Source organism: Pelmatolapia mariae, linkage group LG16_19, assembly GCF_036321145.2.
Source record: "Pelmatolapia mariae isolate MD_Pm_ZW linkage group LG16_19, Pm_UMD_F_2, whole genome shotgun sequence".
Taxonomy (NCBI): Eukaryota; Metazoa; Chordata; class Actinopteri; order Cichliformes; family Cichlidae; genus Pelmatolapia; species Pelmatolapia mariae.
The window spans coordinates 46,975,554-46,998,120 of NC_086241.1; the positions used below are offsets into that span (position 1 = coordinate 46,975,554).

A 22,567-nucleotide genomic window follows, 5' to 3' on the forward strand; every position below is an offset into this window, starting at 1 on the left:
GTTATTATGCTAATGATGTGTCATCAGGACTGAGGGTGGGAAGTTTAGGGAAAAATAAGAGCGGCGGGCAGTGGTTTGTACTTGTCTAGGGGGTAGTATAGGACATTTAGAAAATCCTTTCTTTGTGACAGCGCTGTCATAAAGTTGTCGCGATAGCAGAAGTGTAATACTGGGCGCATTTCTTCCACAACTGGACTGTTAGCAGCAAAGCTAACAGGCTGTTTCTCGTCTTCTTGGGTCCGGACGGGACGGAAGAGGGATGTCCTGCAGCTTATTTGAGTTCTGTCGGCTTCAAGAGTTCAAAACGGTCCGGCACTTCTTGTTTCGGAACGTGAAAAGCGAGCCAGTCGAAGAGAAGAGTCAAACAGGTAACGATACAGGAGGAGGATGGGGGTCTTCTGCAGCTTCAAACTGAAGTGACAGTAGCTCAGATAGCAGCTCACAGCATTAGAAAAGTGACCTCAGGGCTGTACAGTGGTTTGAAAATGCGGATAATGTGTGCATAACTAGTTTTGTTTAGTTGATTAGTTTTTTTTCATGTTACAACTGAATAAAAGAAATGTTCACCGCCTTAATGTGCCTTTTGTGAGTCCAGAATCAAAAGCAGCTTGCAGCTGTTTACAGGTGAATCCTTGTATGGTTGTATTCAGGCCTGGACTCGTTTTGCACGCAATGTTATATGCATCATTTCGTTTTTCCGCTATGTGGAAGTCAATACAGAAATGCTACTATATTACAACCTGTTGATGTTAAACATATGGGGTGTATATGAAAAATGAATGTAGCTTCCAAATTTGAAAAGGAAATGTCTTAAACCTACATTATTTCCACATGGTCAGCAGGGGGCGACTCCTTTATTTTAAAAGAAGTCTGATCGTATAGATGTCCATGAGAAAATGAGCCTATTGCTCATTTGATCTGCGACCTCAGTAAGCACTTTACCGATATGTTTATAGGCTCAGTCGTTAGTTTTATGTCTGGTTAGTACATTTTAGTACTACTAGAAGAAAAACAGGATATGATTTGGGGTGGGCCTACCTTACGATTGTCAAGTGTGAGGGTCCCTTAACTGAAGGACTTTCTGACCATACTAAAGATGGATGTGGTGAAAGTGTTAGGAGTATGTCACAGTATAAAACGTCTCGTTTCCTGTTGTGACTTTGGGGGAGGTGTTTTATCAACCATGTGAAGTTTAAGTGAATTTGAAATGTTGTGCACCAATTTGCAAAACACATAACTTTGACACAGAATATTTCAGCGTTTGAGAAAAGAATCATGGGCCGATTACAGCATGATCATTAAGCTCAGTATCAAGACTTCCTTATAGCATGGATGGCTTCATCTCAGATGTTCTTTTGGCCGATCCTTATTCAAATCCATTTAACATCATTCTAAATCTTCGGTGTGATAATGTGTTTATATTGGCCAAACAATAAATCTGTAGCTAGACGCCAGGTAGCACACAGTTATATGTCAACTAGCCCAAGTTCACTAATCCACCAAATATTGCTGGTATTGGGTTGTTGTTTGCATCCATCAGCCGGAGGAGGAGAAATCTGCAAGTCATTGCACATGAGGTCCCTGAGGGCGTCACTGCAGGATGCTCAGCAGAGAGAAAGGACAGATAGAAAGGGTGCTTGGATGTGTTGCATTCATGCGTCATTTCATACTGATGCCTGCAGACACACACACTGTCGTCATGGGGACACTGAAGCGCCAAGGCGTAAAGCAGCAGGATTTCCTCCTGATTTCTGAGCTTTACGCTGCTGCTATATTATTAGTTCATTTCCCTGTGGCACAGAGCTTCTGACTGCTCAACTTTAGCTGCCACAGTTATGTAGTTATATGACTTCCGCACCCCTTCTTTACAGTTCTTTCAACTGTATGGCAGAACTTAACATGTTAACATCCTGCTGCATATAACAGGTTTGATTTTTTTTATAGCTAATTTTCTCCTTCATAACAATGATACAAAGGATGAATATTTATATAACTCGCATGTTTAAATTTTGTTAAAAATTTCCTTAGGGATTATTAAAGTATTCTGATTATGATTAATGCTTAAAGTTTGCCTCTTTGACAGGTGGATGCTAACACAGGCGGATGTAGCTACTAACTGTCTGCCAGGGTTCACCTCAGCTAATTGGACTCCCTAGACTGGACCTCTTTAGTATGTTTGTCCTTTTGGTGCCCAACTACCTGAGAGATTATTTTGCTTGCTGTGCAGTTAATTGTGCAAACAGACTATCAAAGAAATCTGCGCTCCAGCTCATACTCGAATACTTTGTTTGGATGGCACTTGCTATTAAATAGCTGGTACCTATGAATGCAGCTTGCTAGCTAAGCTAGCTGATAACTTGGAGTTCCATCATGTGGCTTCAAAAAAGCAACATACATTTCGAGTCTTTTGAGTTTATCTTAGTCACTGCATTCATCTCTTCTCTACACTCTGTTTTAGCCACCGTACAAGCACAAACCTCCCTTGACCCATTTTTAAAATTTTATTTTATTTATTTATTTATTTGTTTGTTTGTTTGTTTGTTTCCTGCCTCCTACTCAGAAGATAATGAGCTGTCTTGGGACACCTCTGACTGGGAGTCGGCATGGGAAGGTGGTGATAATAAAGAGGAGGAATCCACCTCTGATAAAAAGGTTTGTCTCATTGTGGAATGTGACAATATTGGTGTTTTAAGTTGATGTCTATTTATTTATAGGGAAAGAATGTGTCATTCTGTCATTTTTCTTAAAGTTGTCTGTGTGCAGTGATGAGACCTGCGCAGAGTGTCCTGCACTATGTGTCCTGCATGTCGTATAATGACATATAATAATATCGTTAATGAAGTTACAGCTAGCTGGATAACCACCACCACTTTTGCTATTACAGACATTAATGTTTTGTGCCATTACACAATTTACTGATGGCTAAAATTAGTAGTCTTTGACAGCGTAGCTAATAAGCATTTTTACTCAGATGTGATTTTGCTAGCAGTAATGTTAGCAAGCAAGATGCAGTCAGCCTGCTACCTGTAATGCATCTACGCTGCATGGATGCTGCAAAATCCTGTCTGAAGCCACATCAGCGTTAGTTTTCTTTTAGTCCATGTGTGGAGTTTGTGTTGGACTTCTGTGTTGGGTTGGTGTGGTCAGACATTGTCAGTTAAAAAAAGCCTTTTGTAATTCAAAAATATGACCTAGTTTACATTTAAATCAACAACTGATAATATTGTCATTGGTTTTGACATAGGACAAATACTCATTTTATTGTTATAATGTCATATAATATTAGAATATAAGCGTTCAATGCGCACTTCTAAAGGTGGCATAGGTCTGAATATCTCCTTTGCTCTGCAGGTCGCGGATGATGCTGGTGGGCAGGGTGAACCATGGCTGCAGGACTGTGTCGTGTCCCTGTCGCCCTGTGCTGACCTGCTGGTGGTGGCCCGTGAACAGAAGGCGGCCTTTCTCTCAGGTCAGATTCTCAGACACGCACACCCTGATCTGTGACTCTGGAGTTTTCTTTCATACTGTTTGTTTTGTGTCTCACTATGGAAATGCATCCCATGTCCTCATCAGATGCTCTCATATGACAGCACTAACCCTCATTCAGGAGGGCCTAGGACCCTTCTATTTAATACCTTTTTTCACAGAAGCCTGTTGACAAATACACTATTGGGCACTAAAGTGTCCACAAATTCAAGCAGGAGCAGCTCATGAGCAGCACCAATAATTTCCTGTAGCTAGTCATGGTGTGGTGTAGTAATACTTTTACCCTTGGATATGGAAGTATTTCCCGAAGCAAAGTAGAAACAAATTGCTAATGAGGTGTCGGTAGAACAACCATCAGGATGTGCTACCCATTACCACTGATACGCTTGTTAGTTTCTCATCAGGTCTCTGTCACTATGCAGAGACTCTTCCATTACACAGAGACTTTCTATCTCAGGCACAGGGGGAGCTATTGCACCCCTCACCAAGAAAGGCTAGCTCTGTGTGCTTAGCCCCTGAGTGGTTCAACCTGAGCACAGCTGAGCTCCCTCTTAGTGTTATTGACACTGTCCAGTGTGCTTGAGCATCGTCTACCAGTATGCTATATCAGCACAAATGGCATTTGTTTGAAAACAGGTGCCATCATATTTTAGTGATTTGCAACAATGATTTTGATTTCTTCTGGCCCTGATTGATTGAAAAGGGGAAAGCCTTCTCAACGATCAAGTTGTATTTGGCATTTCAGCCTGCCGTTCTTTTTTTTGTTTAAGGCATAGGCCATCAGCCAGCATTCCCTGGTATGCTGCTTCACGAAGGGTGTGCAGTATAATTACCCACATCTAGGCCACTCCATTGTGGGATCTTTCCACAGTATTGACTGGCCTTACCTGTTCCCTCTTTGAACGCCTAGAATAGGTTGAGTTAGTCTAGGGTTGTCCTTGAAGACACCCCTATTGTTTGCTTTAGCCAACCCAACAACAGGGCTAAGCATGTAGTTGATCCGGAATGTAATAATAATAATAATATGTATTTAATGTAATAATATAAAGATCAATATATGGCTTAACCCCAGCTTTGTCACAAAGGCTATGTGCCACCTTTCACCTCTGAGCAACAGCAGTAGCTGCTTACTTTGTGTCCAGTCATTGCAAATCCAGATTTACCTGGACAGAACTAAGGGTTTTAGATTTAGTAACCAGTTTTTTTGTTTGTTTTTCTGATTGCTTTATGTACTTTTCTTCTTGCTTGTCGTATTTTATTTTTGTCAGTGAAATTAAGGAGCTTCCCAACTTTTGAGTAAATAAAGTATATCTCATCTTTCTTTATTCTTATAGCTAAATGGCGCACAGATGACAGCGGCAGAGAAGAGATGACTCTGGGAGTATCTTGGACTGGAACTCTTAGCACTGAGGAAGGGTGAGAAAACAATATGTTAACTTACACACAGTCATTGTGGAAAAGGTTGATAATGGCTAACAGAGATGCTCCTGTTGACGAATTATCCAGGTGATTGAATTGGAGGCTGGAAACGAGACAGATCAATTACCCTTAGTTCAGTTTAAAAAGTGGACCTTTACTAAAATAAAACCCCTACAGTTTTGATGAATGTAGAAATTCAGCTATAGAAACCAAAACAGTTTTTTGTACTGGGTTTAAACCTGAAAGCGTATGAGGATTAACTCGCTTTTGACGCCAGTCTCAAGTGGCCGTTAGGTCAAAAACTGCAGTTCCTCTAACTTTTCAGACCTGTTTTGTTCTTGCTGTTTTACAAGAAGAGATTAAATAAGAAGTTGACAGTTTTTCAGAAGGCAAAACGCAATTAATACATTAAAAATTATGATAATTAAAAACCTTAGCTAGAATGTAAATACAACTAATATATGTGTCAAAATATGACTCGAAGTCTGATTTCTGTTTCCTCATAGAGAGTGTGTGAGCAGCACCATTTGTATTCCCTTGGCAAGTCAAAAGAGGTGAGATTTAGTTATCTGTGAACTAAATAAGGGGAAGTGCTTGTGTGTATCTTCACTTCATGTCTCAATACATTTTTCAGGAGCTCCACCGGGCGGCCTGACTGGACATGTGTAGTCGTGGGTTTCACATCTGGTTATGTCCGTTTCTACACTGAGGTACCTTTTTAATCTATAACGTCTTCATTTCTAAATCTGAAAGAATTCAATAATTCTTTGAATTATAGACAAGAAAGTGTGATGTGACTGTCTCTCCCTTCATGCAGAGCAGTTTTGCTCAAATCAGAGTGCAAAGTTGCAAACATTGGCACTACTTTACTAAAACTCTTTATGTAAAGCAGAATCAATCTGTATTAATTAAAAAAAGCATGCATGGTTTAATTTTTTGCTAGAATGACATTGATATATTTTTAAATATTGATGTGTTTTCACCCAGCCCTCACTATCGATTGTGTCCCATCAGAGCGGCGTTCTGCTTCTTGCCCAGCTGCTACACGAGGACCCGGTACTGAGGCTCAAGTGTCGCACTTACGAGATCCCTCGCCATCCTGGAGTAACTGAGCAGGTAACACACACCTGAAGCACTCTTCAAATTCAGAGAGGTGACAGTCTGTTTCAATTGTGTGATTATCATTGAGCATGAAGATTATAATCCTGATCTGTGAGCTAATGTTGATTGTTGATTTTTTTTTTTCCGTCTGCAGCACGAGGAGCTGAGCATCCTCTACCCTGCTGCTATGGTCACCATAGATGGATTCAGCCTCTTTCAGTCTCTGCGGGCCTGCAGGAATCAGGTGGCAAGAGGTACGGCTGCTTCTCTGTGTCTTTGTAGGAGGAAAGTTCAGTCAGACATTTAGTTTCTGTTTGTGGCAGCAGTGTGTGTGCACAAAAAAGTGGCCACTTCTATTTTCTAAGTGCATTTTTAATAGGGTATAGAGCATGCCCCCCTGAACATTATATTCAGCTACCCCTTTGGAAATACTCTCATCTAAAGTCAGATATCTTCCAACTTTATCATCTTGGACTGCAGCTGGTAGTCCTTTTTTCTGCTCTGCACTTTCTACAAGGTGGTTCTCCAGGTTCTGGTTAGTGATCCACCAGAGATGAAGAAAGATTGCCAGTCACAGGATGAGGGATCCACTAAATGATATCAAAGGATGGACCAGGGCTAGCTGGTTAGCAGTGCCTGAACTTTCAAAATTGCTCAGATAGTAAACTGAATGTACTTGCAAATAGATTTAAAAATAAATAAATTATATGCCACAGTGAGTCCCCAAATGTATATGGCCACTGTTAATATAGTCAATATCAAATATATAATATATAAAGTGACTCTCCTAAGTAAGTCAGGGACTTTGGTGAGAAGTTGCAACAAATATAAGGAAAACTCTCTCCCTTCCTGAACAGGGAGGTAACAGACTTTTCAGCCTTACTGTATGTGGACTCAGCATGCTTACAATTGTAGTTAACCCCTCAAAAGCCAAAACTGAGCTGAAAACAAAACAAAACATGCATAATCTCTCAGTAGTGTTTGCAGTGTGTTAACAAAAGATGTTTTTCACTTGCTTGCTGGCTGGAAAGTGTTTGCCACAAAGCATTCAGGTACTAAGGTGAAACCAACCTACTTATACAGAACCCCCACCCCACAAACCCCACACACCCCACAAACACACTCACCTGAAGTATAAACAGTTTGGAGCGTAGTACCCAGATAACAATGAGTGTTTGGCCCAAACGTGGCCCACATCTGCAGTTTCCTTTGGGCCATATTTGGCCTTGATTTAGTGCCTGTTTGGCTGCTTAAATACACCCACAGGTCTACCTCTCATGGGCCAAATATCAAGTGACGTTTCAGTGAAGCCTGGGCCTACAATTGCTAGGCCAAAATTGGCCCCAGGTCAGGTCCAGATGTGTTTGCTATCTGGGGAGCCAAGCTCTGCTCTGTGTGTTTGTTGTCTGCTCCTATAATAACCCTGAATACTCTGTGTGACCCAAGACTAGGGATGGGTACCGGTAATGGCACCGGTTCTGACATAAACGGTAGTAACCAGACCGAAAAGCAGCGCACATTTCGGTGCTTTATTTTTTCTTGAGATGTCATACACTTTGGATTCTAGCCAATCATTTTACCTTTACAAAGATAGTAGGCGGGCCCAGGTACGTACGTTCTTTTAGAGCAGAGCTACAGATTAAAAATGCCCAAGGCGAAGCGGTCAAAAGTCTGGGTGTACTTCACAGCAAAAGATGCAAACTCAGCAGCCTGCAACAAGTGCTTTAAGCCCCACGCCCCCGGTACCACGAGCAAAAAGGAGGAGATCACGTTTAATCGGTTATAACACGGGGTGAGAAATACAAGTCCAGACATGTGTGGTATCCACAGAAACCTCTGAATCTCAGCTAAAATGTCATATAAACCATTTCTACAACCACCAAACTCAACGAAAACAAGCCATGATTAAACGAGCAGTTATGTAAATGCGCACAAGTCCGCTAAACAAACAAGGCGAACCAGAAATTCTCCAGACTTCATGTAACCGGCTAAAGAAAAGCTGGTTATCTTCCAGAGCTATCACCAATTCCAAACACCAAGTTTCACCACACTCTGACCAAAATTCACTGAATGAGCCGCAAAAGAAGACCACAAAAACACACAGCGGCGCAAATGCGCTAAGACAGAAATTGGCTTACCGTCCAGATTTCCTCCGTTATTTTCGCCGATAGCCATGTGATTATCAGCAGTTACCACGCCTACCTAGCCGCACCAGAGTCGTTTTCCATCAACAACCTCCATTTTAGACCCACCTATAGACACGTGACTGGACAGACGTCACATGCAGTAAATTTGGGCCTACGTGGGTTTTGGCCTTGGAACGTCTGATTGGTTGAATTAACGTGAACGTGGCATCGTTACTGTGACTCTATTGGCTCAAACAATTAAAAAGAGGTGTCAATCATGCAAATTGACCAAAAGAAACCAAAGTTACAGCTCCTCAGAGTTTAAAGGGCCAGAGGCCAATTAAGCGCTCCATGGCAGAAAAGGCCCATTACCATGTAACTGTATGGTTAATTCTTCAAAAACATATTTTTAAAAAAAGCATTTTTAGGCATGATAATAAAATTAATTAATGTCTGCTCTTAAATGCCTAAAAAAATCAACTGGCATGGTGTCCAATTGTGTGCCAGAATTGGACATTTTTGTACAACGTCTGGATATTCATGTATTGACAGCGCTGTAATTTTTCACTGTTTCACTTTAAAAACATAAATCTTTGCACAGATGATGTTTATATGTTGTTACGGTTCTTATCATGTTGCAGAAAAAAAGAGACTGCTAAAAATAAAAACATGAGAGGTTTTTGGACGAAGTTTGTGTTCTCCATTCTTTAAGCACCGGTTCGAGCACCGTTTAAGCACCGGCACCGTTTCAAAAGTACCGATTTGGCACCGGTATCAGATAAAACCTAAACGATACCCATCCCTACCCAAGACAAACCCTGTTTAGACCTTAGTAGAGTTAAAGTTGACTAATAGATACTAAAAAAAAATTCCTGTTTTATTAAAGTTGTTGCTTCTTACTAACTTAACTTCCTTTTGATCAGCTGCAGCAGCAGGTAATGATGTGATCCAGCCTCCTCCTCTGGCCTATAAGAAGTGGGGTCTGCAGGAAATGGACACCATTGTGGACCACAGCAGTGTGGGTAAGAGTCCGTTTGAGAGCTTTCCACTGATAATTCATGCTGGTGGTTGGCTTCTGCATAATGGATTGACTTATGATATTAAACAACATAATGTTTTGGATCTGCAGATGCGACTGTGTCATTTACATTTACAACATCAGATGAATTAGCCCTTCATTCATTTTAATAGAGCAAATAGAACTGGAGAGATAACACTATCCAATGGTAGTCAAACAAGACTCTATCCATCTGACGGATATGTTATTCACCTTTACATATTTTAACTGAGATATTTTCTCTGAAAGTGATCAATTCAGATGGAAAGTCTACAGATTTATTTTTATGATTAATCCAGATGACAGTAAGTAACTCTTCTGCTTTTAGGCGTCATGACACTGTGTGTCTTTGACCAAATGAAGAACGCTTCTATCCTGGGGGGATTCAACGCCTCAGTCAAAGGCAGCCCCCCCGCCATGAGCCAGTATGTCACTGTAGGATCTGGGCCATACACGGGCTTTTACTATGCTATAGAGGTAATTATATTTTCAAAATGGGTATGTATCATGATTATAATCGCCTGCAGTTAAAAAATTAACTTTCTTGTGTCCCTAACTGTTTATAGGGGAGTTCTCAGCCTCTGCTGTCCCACGTGGCTATGGCAGTGGCCAGTAAACTCACCTCAGCCCTCTTCAGTGCTGCCAGGTGTGTGTGTGTGTCTGTGTGTGTGTGTGTGTGTCTGTGTGTGTGTGTGTGTGTGTGTGTGTGTGTGTGTGTGTGTGTGTGTGTGTGTGTGTGTGTGTGTGTGTGTGTGTGTGTGTGAAGCCCAATCACATGGTGTTCCCCAGGCTTAGGTTCTCTGCCCTATTTTACATTTTTTTTACATTTTTATTTTCCTAGATCATACAGTGATGATTTCCACTGTTATGCAATTGCTATGCAGCTATATGTTTAAGTTGTGACATAAATATAATTTAAACTCTTCTTTCTGCTCATTAATTTCAAATCTGAGTTCAGTAATCTGGTAATTTTTCTCTGGCTTTCAAAGTGGTTTCAATAAATCTGTTTTTAAAGTCTGAGGTCATTCACTGTTTTGGGCACCAAATTATCTTCAAGTTCCAAAAGCAAACAAATACTTAGACACAACTAAGTCAAAAACGGTCCAGAGTCTTTGGGCTCCAATAAAATTATCCGACAAATGGATAGTTTTTGGAGGCTTGTATCAAGCCACTACAGCAGCTGGCAAAGACAAATGGCTCATCCAGCGGAGAAGTTGTTTCCAAGCCAAAGTCAGGGGTCAGTGTGCTGGAAAGCATCTGGAGGCGGAAGATCTGTGTTTGAAGTTTCCTTCTTACTGTTGACAACAAAATTATTATTTATTTTTTTGTTTTTGTTTTCTCACTTTTTCTTTTTCCTCTTTCTATTTTTTCCATCGTCACTTGTCATTTCCCTCTCAGCGGGTGGTTGGGATGGAACAAAAACAAGAACGAAGAGGAGGCTCCCCAGAAACAGAAGCCCAAGGTGGAGCCTGCCACCCCTTTAAGTATCAGGTACGAACTAGGACATTTAAACACAAATCCAGTCGTCCTCGACTCTGTGCTGTTGAGACTGAAAACCTAATCTGACCTCAACACACTTGCCGCTCTCCCTTGCAGATTTGGTCTCCCAGACTCTCGGCGGCATGGCGAGTCAATATGTCTGTCCCCGTGCAACACGCTGGCTGGAGTGACAGATGACTTTGGCCGAGTCACACTGCTGGACTTGGCCAGGGGCATCGCCATTCGCATGTGGAAAGGTGAGGTGTAAACACGTGGAAGAACTAGTTGTGAGTGAAGTGAGTGACACACATATGTAATAGAAACACAAACATACATTTGTTCCATATTGGCAGGATAGTGTTGCACAGTTACTGCAGATGTGTGGCCTGTGCACCCATGATGCAAATCTCCTGTTCCACCACATGCCCAAGTTGCTCTTTTGGACTGAGATCTGGTCACTGTGGAGGCTATTTGAGTACAGTGAATTCACTGTCATGCTCAAGCAATCACTTTAAGATGATGATTTGAGCTTTGTCACTTCCTGCTGCAGCAGCCATTAGATGATGGGTATACTGTGGTCATAAAGTATGTAATGGACATGGTCATCTACAGTAATCAGTTGATGACCAGTTGGTACTAAGGAGCCCAAATTATGCCAAAAAAACAACCCTACAGCAATACACCAGCGTCAGCAGCCTGAACCTTTGATAAAAGGCAGGATGGATCGATGCATTCATGTTGTGAACACCTAATTCTGACCCTGCTATCTGAATGTTGCCAGAGAAATTGAGCATCATTAGATGGGCTAGAAATGCAGCTCTATCTCATTGCATTTATAATTTCAGTATGATATTAAAATAGGTCTGTAGATCAGGTATTTTATACATTAAAAATGTCACAGCCCAATTTAAAATCTGATAATCTAATCTTTGTACAGATGATCAGATGAAGATGTTTCCTTTTTTTGTTTTCATAGATTTATTTTTAAATAAATCTGACAGCTGATTTGTAGCTGGGGCTACTTTAAAAATAATTAATTAAAGAGCTTCCCAATGTAGCAGGAGTTGCCCTAAACACTGTAATGTTTATTTTTACTATGATCCCTTCTTCGGCCTGTGTCATTATTAATATAATACTAACAATGTCCCAATCATAAATTTATCTCCAGGTTACAGAGATGCCCAGTTGGGTTGGCTGCAGGTTCCAGAGGAGCGTAGCGAGCGGGATTTATCCCCCTCTGTGTCCCTCCCCAGACGCCACGCTCTGTTCCTGGTCATCTACGCCCCTCGTAGGGGGATCCTGGAAGTTTGGGCAATGCAACAGGGGCCTCGGGTCGGAGCTTTCACTGTAGGCAAACATTGCAGGTACACACCGTGAAGCTTCCACATTTTCTTACTGTAGAAGAATCTCATTTGATCCTTAAGTTGGAATATAACAAAATATATGCTTGTATGGTGTTGCAGGTTGCTGTATGCTGGTTACCGTCTGATGGGGGTGAACAGTGTGACCAGTCAGGGTTGGCAGCTCCACACACAGCAGGTGTGTCTGCTTGATCCAATCACAGGAGCTCTGAGGACCGTGAACATTCCCTTCCACCTGGCTCTCAGGTTTGTACGCAGACTAAAAGGACAGGCTGTCATGTAGGTGTTTAAAATGAATGCAGGTGCAGTGAAAAAATCAATTTTTCAGAGTCTTGCCCACTTTCTTAGGTCAGATTTTCCCCACCTTTAAAAACTCTTAAATCTGACACAAAGAGTCATTTGACATTAGGTTGGATCTGAAGAGCTGCAACTTCCTGGTTCTGTGAGGTTTGAAAAAATCAGTTTTTGTCATAGGATTCATGCCGGTTGATTGATCATTTATTTCGAGCATATGCATATACATATGTACAAGATAGAGCCTATATACAGGAAGGAACATATTGTCTTCTAGTACAACAGGTGGTTAAAAAGGAGTGGGAAGAAGTAATTCATTGATGAGCAATGTCTTTATTGAGACACGAAAGGCTAAGGCATTCAGTTTATTTCTTTTTTCACCTGTTTAGGCACAGTGGCTAACATGACCTCTGGATAGTAGATGTGATATTTGTATTTTATGCTTCAGCTGTAAAGACGGACTTTCTGAACTGACCACTGGTTTTGTTTTGGTACCCCAGAATATGTTGTGTGTCTATGTTTACTATGCAAATGACTGGCTTTGGATACGTGCTAATTATTGTTAAGTAACATCCAGGTAAAATCTGTGAATTTTACTCACAGCAAAAACTCCTTTGACAGTTTATTGGTACACATAACCCAACGGTGAGAAAAAGAGATAACAAAGACCGCCTTTTATCATTTGAGGAACATAGCAGAATCAGACAAGTTTTGTTAAGCAACACTGCAGAGGTTCTTGTCCATGCATTTGTGTCTTCACGTATTGATTATTGTAATGCTCTTCTTTCTGGGCTACCAAAGAAAAGTTTTAGAGGTCTACAGCTTCAAAATGCAGCTGCTCGCATTTTAACAAGAACTGAGAAATTTAAGCACATTACCCCTGTACTAAGATCTCTTCATTGGCTACCTTGTCAGGTTCGAGCAGATTTTAAGGTCCTGCCGCTCACCTACAAGGCTTTAAACGGCACCTTCATACCTCTCCGACCTTTTACACCTTTATGTTCCATCCTGTGCTCTACGATCTCAGGACTCTGGCCTTCTAAAGGTTCCTAGAGCCAGAAAAAAGACAATTGGAGAGCGTGCCGTTTCTTTCCGTGCCCCGTTTCTGTGGAACAACCTCCCTCAAGATATTAGGCAGGCATGCTCTGTGGAGGTTTTTAAACTAAGTTGAAGACACATTTGTTCACCCTATCCTACATGTCTTAATTCTATGGCTTTTAGTTTTTAAATTCTTACTGTATTGTGTTTTTTACTTGTATTGTTATGTATCGCTTTTATTTATTTATCTTTTTAGTTTCAAATAGTTGTACAGCACTTTGTTTGAAAGTGCTTTATAAATAAAGTTATTATTATTATTATTATTATTGTTGTCAGATAATTGCCTTAAAAAATCTCCAAAAGGCACAAACAAAAAACCTACTGCACGATGGCAGCAAAAGTCCCCTCTAACTCCATCTTTCTGTCTTTTTCATTTCAGTGATAAGAAGAGCGAGCGAGCCAAAGATATGCACCTGGTAAAGAAACTCACTACCCTACTAAGGAGCCGAGACATTGAGCTTGGTAAGCTAAAAATGTAAAAATGTGCATGATGAGAGATGTCAGGTTTCATGTTCAAATCTATTTCATGTGTTATACAGTATTATATCATTAATGACTCTGTGTTCTTTTAGATATATTGGAGAGTGAAGCCAGAAGCATCTTACTAGATATCAAACACCCTGCAGTTAAGAAGCAGGTACGACCAAAATCTGATGTGGTTATTGTTTTAAATGGCCCTGTTTTACTCTAATTACAGACTTCTGCTAAATCTAACCAACCTGCAACTGAAAGCTAAATCTAAATTGAAAAACAGATTAAAATTAGAAGTCCATTAAGTCTAAGAATGATGAAGCAACTTTTACTTTTTCTTTCACATGGGACAGGAACCCAAGTAATTTATCTTTTCAAGTACTTGAAAGCCCTGATTGGTCCAGCAGCTCAATCCTGGGCCCCTGTTCAAGTCTCCTTGGGCACACTGGCCCTATATGTAAAAATCTTTTATTTTCCAGGTGATTTTAAATTGTGGTTGCAACCAAACTGAACACCACTGCTGCCATTATTCACTTAAAATCTTCTTGTCAGTTTAATATGATGTTGTAAATTCAGTGTCTCCATTTTCTTTCAGGCACTGGAGTCTCTTCTGTCAAATAAAAACACTCCTGTCTCTTGTCTTGTTAACATCATACGTGCCTTAGATGACACTTTGAAACGGCAAGGTAAAGTATACGTTTACTGATGAAGAAATGTAATATGAAAGAAAAAAGTGTGAGGAACTTGTATCTCATAATCACCCTGGGCTTGTTTCTCCTTTTGTTTCTGCACTTCAGAGCCTGAGGAAGTGGACACTGAGTTACTTCAGCTCTGCTCATCACAGCTCAAACTACTGCAGCTCTACACAGACATCCAGCAACTGCATTCTGCCACAGATGTCGAGGAAAGCGCTGAAAATGTGAGAACACACCCACCCACACAAATTTAAAGAAATTAAGAGCTTCTTTAGAGGTGGTGAGCTAAAACCTCAGTGCTATTCCAGTATTTATTTCTTCCATCCTTGCAGGACTCCCTTGAAGGCATAGAGGAGGAATTGTCCCGTGTTGCACCGACCTTGCAGCGCTATGCCCAGTTCACACCAAGACCCAGTGTTTCGTTTGCCCAGGACTCACCTGACTCCCCCCTGCCTGCTCAGGCTTTTCTCTCCCAGTTGGAGTGCACAGAGGATGAGGAGGTTAAGGTGATCCGTAGGTCTGAAACTGAATGGAACCAGTTGGGTAAGGCAGGCAACATAAGTGCTGTTACACGCAGGCACATTAATGCTGTTACACTCAATCAAAACTCAGACTGAGTACTTTTCCTGTTTGTCATTTGCAGGAAACTTCCTGTTCTGGAGTTGTCTGTGTGGAAAAAGTCCACTCCATAAAGTCTGTTACACACTACAGCAGGCCAGCATCAGCCCACAGCAGCTTCTGGTAAGCTGGGGGGAAAGACTGGGTGAAAGCTGGGATCAGGATGTGACAGGATGTGTAGCTGCTGTTGAGAGAAATCTTACAAATCTTATATAGTGCATACATTTTTAAATAGAATTGCATAGCTTTTTAATTTTTTACTGTATAATACATACATAATACTGATATGAGGCTTTTTAAATCTTTGCCAAAGAGGAACCACAACCCACTGGTGTGTAATTTATTCAGTAATGGTCACTCTATATTGTGATATCAGTATACAGTATTTACTGTTAATGAATGAAAGAACACAGACTTCATTATCTGTCTGCGTAAGTCTACCCAGCGTGTCTGGAGCCTGATATGTTCTCACATGAAATTAGGGTGTATAATATACTGCAAATAGGTCTTTGAATAAATATCAGTAATTAATTCAGTTCATACTTCCTGTTTCTGTCAGTCTTTGCTGTTGAGTGTGTGGTTGCATCGGGAGAAGGAGGTGCTACAGAAACCAGAGGAAAATGTTCGAAACCTCCACAGACTACTTGTCGCCCTCAGCAATATGAAAGGTACCTGTAAGGCTTGTCGTGTTTGTTTAGTTCGCGAGGCTAAACAATGCAACTCTATATGTTAATGGTTGAAGGGCTAATTCATCTGATGTTTCTGATGTTAGATGTGCTGATGACAAAGTTGTTGGTTGGTGCTCTGGTGGTTTTCTTCAGTTGGACACCAAGAAATCGAAAGAAATGTGAACTTCAAGAAGTAACCGTCAGACTGGAAAAGAAGAATAAGTAGAATAAGAGTGGCCTCTTCTTTTTCTCTTCCGTTTAGGTGCAGTCGAGGAGTCATGGGACCCACAATCAATCTCCCCCTGGTGGCAGCAAGTCCGCACTACATGTGTTCAGTCCCACAATGCTGCCGCTGCCCTGCTGGCTGCACTGGTCGCTCACCGTGCTGCTAAAGCTAGCATCACAAGCCGAGCTGATAGCAAGGTAGAGAAGCGTCATGCACTTGAGGACTGTCTTAAGCAAAAAATAGGGACATAACCCCCTTTAAAATCAACCAACACTAATGTGTGTGTGTGTGTGTGTGTGTGTGTGTGTGTGTGTGTGTGTCAGTTTCAGTCAGAGTGGGAGGCAGTGTCACTGGAGTTGGAGCAGTGGGTGGTGTGTGTTCACCAGCTGGAAGACGTGCTGGTGCTGCAGACTCTGCTGTTGGTGCCTCCTCCACCAGGAGCAACAGGGGGCGCTACAGTTCAGTGCTCTATTAAAACATTGTTGGAGGGAGGCACAGGTAGAGAAAAATAAGTTCAGGGAGACTTCAAGCTGTATGAGTTAATTTTTTACTTGTCATGTTTCCTTTCTTGGTTTTTCATCACTTCATAAATTTATTCAAATGCACTGTATCGCTGTTCTCTCCTCAGTTACTCCTTGTTTTTTTGACTTCTTCTCTCCATGAATTCAGTGTCTTGATGATATTGACCATAGTTTTCCCCTGATGGCTGCATTCTTCTTTGGAGTGTGGGAATCTGGAACGACTGCCACAACCCATTCAAATACACTGCCTGGCCAAAGCCTAGTTAGTAATTTAAAATACATTCACTGTTTGCTTTTGTCTGTTTCAGGCGGTATTGCCGACAGTGTCTCTAAGTGGGTGTTTAGACAAGACATTTCCCCAGAGCGGCTGAAGGAAATCCTCCAGAAAAGTGGAAATAAAGAAGCAGATGACAATGTGGAGCAGAGAGACGAAGAAGAAAGACATGAGAAGGAGAAAAGCCAAGAGGACACAGACAGGACAGCAGGTGAGGACTAAGACATTAACACACGTTTGGTATGTTAGTCTTTCCAGGCAATTTTGAGATATATTTTAACTTGAAAATCTTAGAATAATGTGGCTTCAGCTGTGTTGTTGTTTGTGGTGATTTAAAAAAAAATTCAAACCAATGATCATCAAATTAAAACTGTCTGTTTCTATAAATATTTAGGACTCTAGCTGGGCACATGAGTCTGCTAAAGTCCAAGAATATTGGAAGTAGAAATTGGAAATTTGTATAGAAACATCTTCCTAACATGTGGTGTGACACAGTCCTCAGCGGCTAATAGAAGATAATAGCATTGTATGGTATTTATTCATAATGATCAAGGTTTGGTTAATGATCAAATAATCACAGTAATCTGAAGACAGAAAAAATTGTCGTATTTCCTGTTCTGCACGACTCATTGTTTCATTGAACCTGAATCCAAATCAGCCTCTGTTTTCTTCTGTGTTTTTCAGAGTTGCTGTTAGCGGTATGCCAGCGGTTCCCACACTCTCTCTCACCTGATTTTGTCTTCGCCCACTGCTGCTGGGAGTATGTGGTGCAGTGGAACAAAGACCCAGAGGTGTGTAAATACACAAGCACACACACAACTTGTTATCAAAAAGTCACACGTCTCCACTCATAAGAAGGAAAGAGCTTTCCCAGATTTAGCATTAGCATACGTCTCTTCCAAGGTTGTCTCCTTGTGCTCTTCTGCACCATTTCAAACACTGCTGCTATGTTTAGATCATTCACAGCCAAAACTGGTGAAAATGTAGCAGCAAATTTTACTTGAGGTTTTTGACTTTTTTTTATGGGTACAGGTGCAGCATTGTAAATCTTCTATCTGTGCGCAAACTAATACATACTGTATTTAATAGTAGAAAGTGCAAACTCTCATAAAGACCTGAACAGGCTCTTCAGTCTGATCTCACACCTCCTTCTCTTCATAGGAGGGTCGATATCTCTGCTGGTCTGTGGAACATTTGAAGATGGTCTCCAGTCCTCATATCCAGCAAGGTGAGTACCACACTGGCTTTCGGTCTGTTTTATTGATCCAATAATAGAATGCATGCTTTAGAAGTCAGTACCTCCCCGGTAGTCAGCATGTCTTAACTCCTCACAGGTGTTTGTACGATGATGTGGAGCACATTCATTGTCAAGCGTTTCTCAGCAGCAACCTTTCTCATGGAGAAAGTAAGTTCTGGTCATAGCGAGTTGAGCTGATCTCTGCCACTGTGTCGGGACTTTGTACTGAATTAAATCTCTTATTTTATTGATTTATTTTGAAACAGGTGGGGAAAGCACCCAAAGATCGCTTGTGTCGACGGGTAAGAGTTACATTTCAGCACCAATTCTATTCAAAATGTTTATTTATCTGTAAATATATTAGTCCATACAAATATTCAGATTTAAAGCATGTTGTAAAGATCTGTGAATTTTTGTGCAGGATGTCGGGATGGGAGACAAAGCGGTGACGTCCTTCCTGGGCTGCTGCGTCCAGCTGCTGAATATCCTCATGGAGGTGACTGGAGTGTTGGTTAGGAATCAGTGCCTTTTTTCTTTTATGAAGTTTTATGTAAGTAAAGGAGACAGCAGAGTGATAGCATGGAGAGTGGTTAGCATGGCGGTGAAACACTGAACGACAACAGTAGGAAGTTGGTTAGGCTTATAGAAATGGGATTTTAGTCTAATATAATGGGAAAGCATTTCTAGTTGTTAGTTGTTTTGTTTTTTTTCCACCTGCTGCCTGATCAAAAGGGCTACTAATACTACCCTCACTGCCCAGTCTGCACCAGAGACCTGATTTATTCTATGCATGTGTGAAGAGGGCTTCTTCCTGTTCTTGCCATTCACATAAAAAGCCCTCGACATAAAAGCTGCATGACTGCTGTACTCTTGCTGAAAATATCAAATAAATGGCTTGAAAAGTAAGCATTAGGAATAAAATCAAATCATATCTTTGGTTTTTCTTAATGAATATGTATAATAGTGTTTAATATAAATTGGAAAATGACTCTTCTCATTAGCCGTTCTTTTACTTTTCCGTGCAGGCGGACTCGGCGGTGGAGGAGGTTTCTGCCCCAGAGTTGTCCATCGAGGAGGCGTGGTCTGGAGCCGAGGGCCCAGCTTCCATTGCTGAACTTGCCCTGGAGCAAAGAGGTGTTCACTACCCGCTGGTCCAGCACCACTGCCTGTTAGCATCCCTGCTACATGCTGCTATGACCTTCAGTGTCAAGGTCAAACCATTCAGCCTTTTTGATAGCAAGGTGAGGAGATCGACACTCTGCCAAAGTTTAGAACGAAAACGTAGACGTAAACTGACATGCAGGGACACTCACTGCTGCATTTGAATCCATCCGTCACCCACTGGAGGTTCTGAAGTCTCCGTAAAGCCACCTCCATGTTTTTTGGAGTTAGATGTGACGACATCTGGATGACAGTAGGCAGTACTAAGTCATCAGCAATTGGCAAATAGGTGGGTTAGCAAGTTTACTGTATGGTTAGCTTACTGTAACATTAACTGTGCTAACAGTTGAGAGGTCCAGTTAAGTGATTTTAGTTAGGGGAGGTGAAGAGACAGCTGACCACCACAGTGACCTGACAGTTCCAACGGCCTCATCCTTAATGATGCAAACGTTTAAGCATTAATACAATGTAAACCAGAGAGTTATACAAACAAATCACCTTTCTGTAAATCCAAATCCAGGCTGTAAGGGTTGATTCATGTTTTGTTGCCATTAGGAAAAATGCAGTTCATGGTACTCCGGTGCTGGCAGATACAGATCACAAATGATACCAGCCGACATTTCTAATGTTTATCTATTTGTGTCACATGTGTGTTTGCAGGGTAAGAATGCTTTCTTCAGAGACCTGACGACCATCCAGCTGATGCCCAGCGGAGACATGGACCCAGGTTTGGTCTCTGTGCGACAGGAGGTAAGAGGTGGAACAAAATGCAGACAATAATCGGACAATGATGTTCCACACCCATCGCTTGATCTCCTGCTGTTCCACTTTGTCCTCTGTTTCAGTTCCTCCTGCGGGTGCTGACCGGTTGGGTTCAGGCTATAGATGATCCCTCTAGCTCCACTCCACTTCCTTCAAGCGGACCCAAAGCCGAGTGGTGGCCCTCGCTGTGTTTAGAGCTCGGCTCTCTGCTGCAGGTCAACCCAGACATCCTGCGGCGGCATCTCGTCTGCGAGCTCTACAGCCAAGGACTCGATCTTCGGGCAGAAGAGGTTGGAAACTCTGTTTCCTTGTAGATCACGAAAACTTGCTTAAACTCACTTTAGGCACTAAGACTACTTGGTTTAGGTATTGGTTAGGTGTGGTTATGTGAAGAGATTTGTAGCCACAAACCGTAGATCACAAAAACGTAAATCTTAAAGCAGTTAATCTCTCCGTTCTCAGGTGATGTTAGAGGTGGAAGATAAGGATGTTTTGGGCTCCCAGTTGTTGGTGCTGACAGGTCAGAGGCTGAGCTACTCGCTTCTCCACAGCCAGAACCAGACGCAGGCCGCCATGGAGCTGCTGGCCCGCCTGCCCCCCACCCTCTGCACGTGGCTGAAGGCGATGGTGAGATCCCAACACTACAGTCTGCTCTTTTCCTAAAGGGTCTTTGAACTCTACATTTATGTATTTTCAGAAACAAACAGGAACCTTTGGTGTCCCCAAAGAGCCAATGTGGTTTTTTTTTCTATTGCTCAACTGAATTTGGCGCTGCAGTTTCTCCTTTTTGTTTCTTTAAAATGTAGTCATTGCTGAGTTCTGTTCACAGTGACAGATTCTCTGTTATAACATGAAATTGTTTAACTTTTGCTCAAGTTGGTACAGTCATGAGTGTCCAACATGAATAATTAGCCATTAAAATCACAATAGGTTAAATTTAAGGCGTATTAAAAAACTTTTTAATAGAATTTAAATGATCTCAAAAACTTCGCACTTCAGTTCAGTTATATCCAGTTCCTGCTGGTTTGGTTTAGGGAGCAAAAACTGGTGGTTTGAGAGTGAGTCAGTTCACAATGACCCTAGAAGATTGGAGAGACACCCAATGAGCAGACCGTGCCCTGTGAGCTGCTCTTTCTGAAATTGATGCAATGATGTCAGTTTTGTCTGAATTTAGAATGAGATAAAAGCAGCACAAATTAAAATCCTGGGAGTGAAAATGGGCTGATTTATTATTACTTACAGATATAAAAACTGACTGAAATCATTGGTGAGACTGTAATAAATTAGAAAAGGGGGGGGAAAAAAACTGGTCGCTGCAAGTGCTGCCCCTCAGCCAGGACCTGTAATGTAGTTTAAATAAATCATCTGGTAATTTTTAACTGGAAGTGTGGTTTATTTTGCAGGACCCACATGAGCTGCGGTGTCCCCTGATCCCGCTGCCCCAGACCAGCCGGCTGGTCGGTCGTCTGATCGAGATACTGCCGGAGAACCACGCTCAGTACAGTCTGGCCCTCCACCTGCTGGAGGCCGTAGAGGTCCTCACCACAGAGGACTGAGGGGAGGATGCTGCAGATAGTTGGAATGTGAGAGACTGTCAGAGAGGAAGAGGATAAAGAACTTTCTCATCCCCGTTTGGAGGTTTTGTTGTTCTGCTCAGTAATCATAGGTGGTGTTAAACACGGTGGATTCAGAGGCTTTTAATTGTTTTTTTTAATCCATCTTATTTCCCTGCATGTGACAGCAAATGAGATTAAATATTTGTGTTAGTACTCACGTTAAAGTCAGACACCCTGTGTGCCATGTCAGACGACGACTCCTCTTCTTCACAGATCAGAAATGTATTAGCAAGAAAAATGGACCTGATTTTTTTATTTATATATGCAGACTGAACTTTAATAGCTGTGCCTGTACACCAGCTGCTCCCACACAGAATAAAGATGCTTCTTAAAGCTTAAAGAACATGAGTCTGTAAAGACCCGTTCTTTATTTAATCATTTATAAGTCAGACAACTTTGAATTCTTTAAGTTTACAAGGAACACAAGCTATTATACAAAGAAGTACCCACCAGCATCAGTTTGCTGTCACACAGTGACTCTCTGTAGTGCATTCTTTTGCCATACAGTAAAAGAAGTAGTTAATTCAAACACTCTTATTTCTCCTCTGGTTTGTAGAGCTGTTTAATCACCTGGATTTGACATCTGCCTTCCCCAGAATACGACAGATCTAAACAGGGAAATACATTTTTGAAAAAGAAAATATCCACAAACCTCATGATCAGGTATGATCTGAATGCACCAACAAATGAAGCTTGCAGCTAGATAACATCAACATTTACAGCCTGTCATGGATATGTAAACACTTAGTTCTTCATGGTCATTCATTTGGATGGTGTAGTTTTGGTACAAATGAACAGTGCTTATATCCATAGCTCTGCACAGGATTCCTGATGATCTTTAAATTATAATGTCAGGAAAAAACTGATTGCAAGCTTACAATTTAGAATAATTAATTC

The 22,567-nt window shown here is 41.5% G+C and overlaps 1 protein-coding gene across 7 annotated transcripts; it reads left to right on the plus strand.

The window, feature by feature from the left end:
- The first annotated feature begins 1 nt into the window (after nt 1).
- Nucleotides 2-21,613, plus strand: rab3gap2 (RAB3 GTPase activating protein subunit 2 (non-catalytic)). 7 transcript variants are annotated; one of them, XM_063496782.2, is made up of 36 exons: nt 2-368; nt 2,561-2,652; nt 3,352-3,469; nt 4,821-4,902; nt 5,412-5,459; nt 5,540-5,615; nt 5,920-6,021; nt 6,161-6,260; nt 7,038-7,058; nt 9,056-9,154; nt 9,518-9,666; nt 9,756-9,835; nt 10,588-10,680; nt 10,786-10,925; nt 11,837-12,032; nt 12,132-12,275; nt 13,801-13,883; nt 13,994-14,058; nt 14,488-14,578; nt 14,690-14,811; nt 14,920-15,130; nt 15,231-15,328; nt 15,765-15,873; nt 16,136-16,296; nt 16,423-16,597; nt 16,929-17,105; nt 17,579-17,685; nt 18,056-18,122; nt 18,229-18,299; nt 18,398-18,433; nt 18,553-18,642; nt 19,157-19,372; nt 19,953-20,042; nt 20,138-20,344; nt 20,517-20,681; nt 21,458-21,613. In XM_063496782.2, exons 1-36 carry the CDS (start codon nt 260-262, stop codon nt 21,608-21,610), a joined length of 4,143 nt encoding a protein of 1,380 aa, XP_063352852.1. In that variant the 5' UTR covers nt 2-259; the 3' UTR covers nt 21,611-21,613. The 7 variants fall into 7 exon arrangements, with proteins under 7 accessions (XP_063352852.1, XP_063352853.1, XP_063352857.1 ...); XM_063496783.2 differs by having other exon boundaries at nt 2,564-2,652; XM_063496785.2 differs by having other exon boundaries at nt 3-368; nt 18,553-18,627.
- The last annotated feature ends 954 nt before the right edge of the window (nt 21,614-22,567 follow it).